At 36.3% G+C, this 1,826-nt stretch overlaps 1 protein-coding gene across 1 annotated transcript in view; it reads left to right on the top strand.

Annotated features, from left to right (window-relative positions):
* LOC111653203 (troponin I, fast skeletal muscle-like) overlaps positions 1–1,449 on the top strand; it is a 10,227-nt gene extending 8,778 nt beyond the window's left edge. The window contains exon 7 of the mRNA XM_023403680.1: positions 85–1,449. Coding sequence (XP_023259448.1) covers positions 85–165 — 81 coding nt within the window. The 3' untranslated portion in view covers positions 166–1,449. The remainder of the gene's footprint in view (positions 1–84) is intronic.
* The last annotated feature ends 377 nt before the right edge of the window (positions 1,450–1,826 follow it).

The following is a 1,826-nucleotide window of genomic DNA, read 5'->3' as shown; positions in this document are numbered from 1 at the left end:
AATAAACTTCTTATTCACAGTTTTTTTCCTCCTCGTTTAACAGGTCATCATACAAACTAAAATAAATATTATCTGTGTTCACAGGACAAGCAGCTCCGCGACGTGGGAGACTGGCGTAAGAACATTGAAGACAAATCTGATAGGAAGAAGATGTTTGACAGTTAAACGTCGTCTGTCACTGACTGTTGGGCTTCAGAGTGATTTTCAAGACAGAGTTCAGGTCTAATGTCTTTGTCATTGAAGAGTTTTATTCCAAAATACTGCACATCCACTTGCTTTTATTGAACAGATCGATGCATGACAGTCGCGGAGGTTATACTGGTAAAAAATGTGTGTTTTAAGCTTCTGGTGCAGTAAGTGATGAATGGCCTTCATCTCCTCAATTGGTTCACAACTTTTTAAAAGTGATGATCAACTGTGAAAAACACAGGATTTATCTTCATACTTACCCGATATCCTCATGTGCTTGCTTCAAAGCCTTAGTGTCACCAGCTGTTTTTAATTTAGGCAATTAAAAACAGTAGAAACATCAAGTTGAGTTGCACAGATTTGTACTTTGCAAAATCTGTGATGTGAGTTGAGACAGATAGGGCAGGGTTGGGTTGTTTGTGTTTTTTAGCTCTGTAGTTTTTGGATGTCTCATTTTGGAATAAAACTCTTCAGCTGAATTGAAGTTGCCTTCTGCTTTTGCCTGTGTTGACACTGTACTGTGATGTATTTGTACTTTATGTGCTGATGTCAGTTAGCACGGGTAGTGAATTAAACCTGCTTGTGTTCTGTAAAGGCTGAGTTACACTTCTGCATCAAAATGTCACAATGTGCCTTCTTCAAACCTTCACTAAGAGCTTTTCTATCACACATTTTCAATTTCTGCATTGAAAAAAAAATTAGCGGAAATTTGAAGAAAAGGGTTTTTTTGAGGTTTAATTGAAGATCTTTTAATTACTTCATCTTGTTGTGTTCTCATTGTATCTTAATAGAGTCATAGAAATGTATTCGTCTCAAACAATTTCCAGTTCACTGCCACTGTAAACTGATGCGTATCAGGAAGTGAACATGATTTTTTTTTTTCTTAAGGAGTGAATCTAAAATCCAGAAAAAGAGAGAAAAAATCATGTTATTTTCACCATCTTTTACTTTGGTGTGTTGACTAAGCAGAATTATAGTGATTCAAATTGGTAAACCCCCAGAATAGTTTTACGTTTATATGACTGTAGCTTAGCTTAGCGTAACAAGCTAACGGTCAGTAATGGATCAAATAAAGCAAAAAGCCAGAAAACAACACTCACCTGCTGGTGACTGTAACTTCACATTGCAGAAGTGTAATTCAGTTTCCAATCTGTACTGAACAACATCATGTCATCTTTTCTAAACTGTCTAAGCCGAAATGTGATCGACTTTTCTCCTCGTCTTGTTGCTGTCACATTAAATACGAAAGCTTCATGTTCATCCTGTTGGGAGTCTTGTTGAATTTGTAAACGCTTTCCTGTTTTGGTTCACACGTCTTCATTTTTAAATCACAGTGTCTGTGATCAGTTAAAAAGTCGGATCTTTTGGGAGTTTGGTCTGTTTCTCTGATTATTTCAGGACGATAAAATTTAGGTGACATTTGCATAATGCTAAACGTGAGGAAATAAGACGTAGCAGCTGTAAAAGCTTTTAAACCTGCCAGGATTGTTTAACATGACTGATAAAGAAAAATATTTAACTTAAAATGTCAGCATTTCTCGCACCCTGCGAAACTTGGACCATAACTTCTTTATAGTTAATGCTACACTTTTTCTGTAGCATTAGCTTCATGTTAATCCCTTGCTAATGCAACATTT

This window comes from Seriola lalandi, unplaced genomic scaffold, assembly GCF_002814215.2.
Source record: "Seriola lalandi dorsalis isolate HSWRI2012SDOR001 ecotype SW California unplaced genomic scaffold, Sedor1 jcf7180002054177, whole genome shotgun sequence".
Classification (NCBI taxonomy): domain Eukaryota; kingdom Metazoa; phylum Chordata; class Actinopteri; order Carangiformes; family Carangidae; genus Seriola; species Seriola lalandi.
This window is presented reverse-complemented; position numbering and strand designations above follow the sequence as displayed.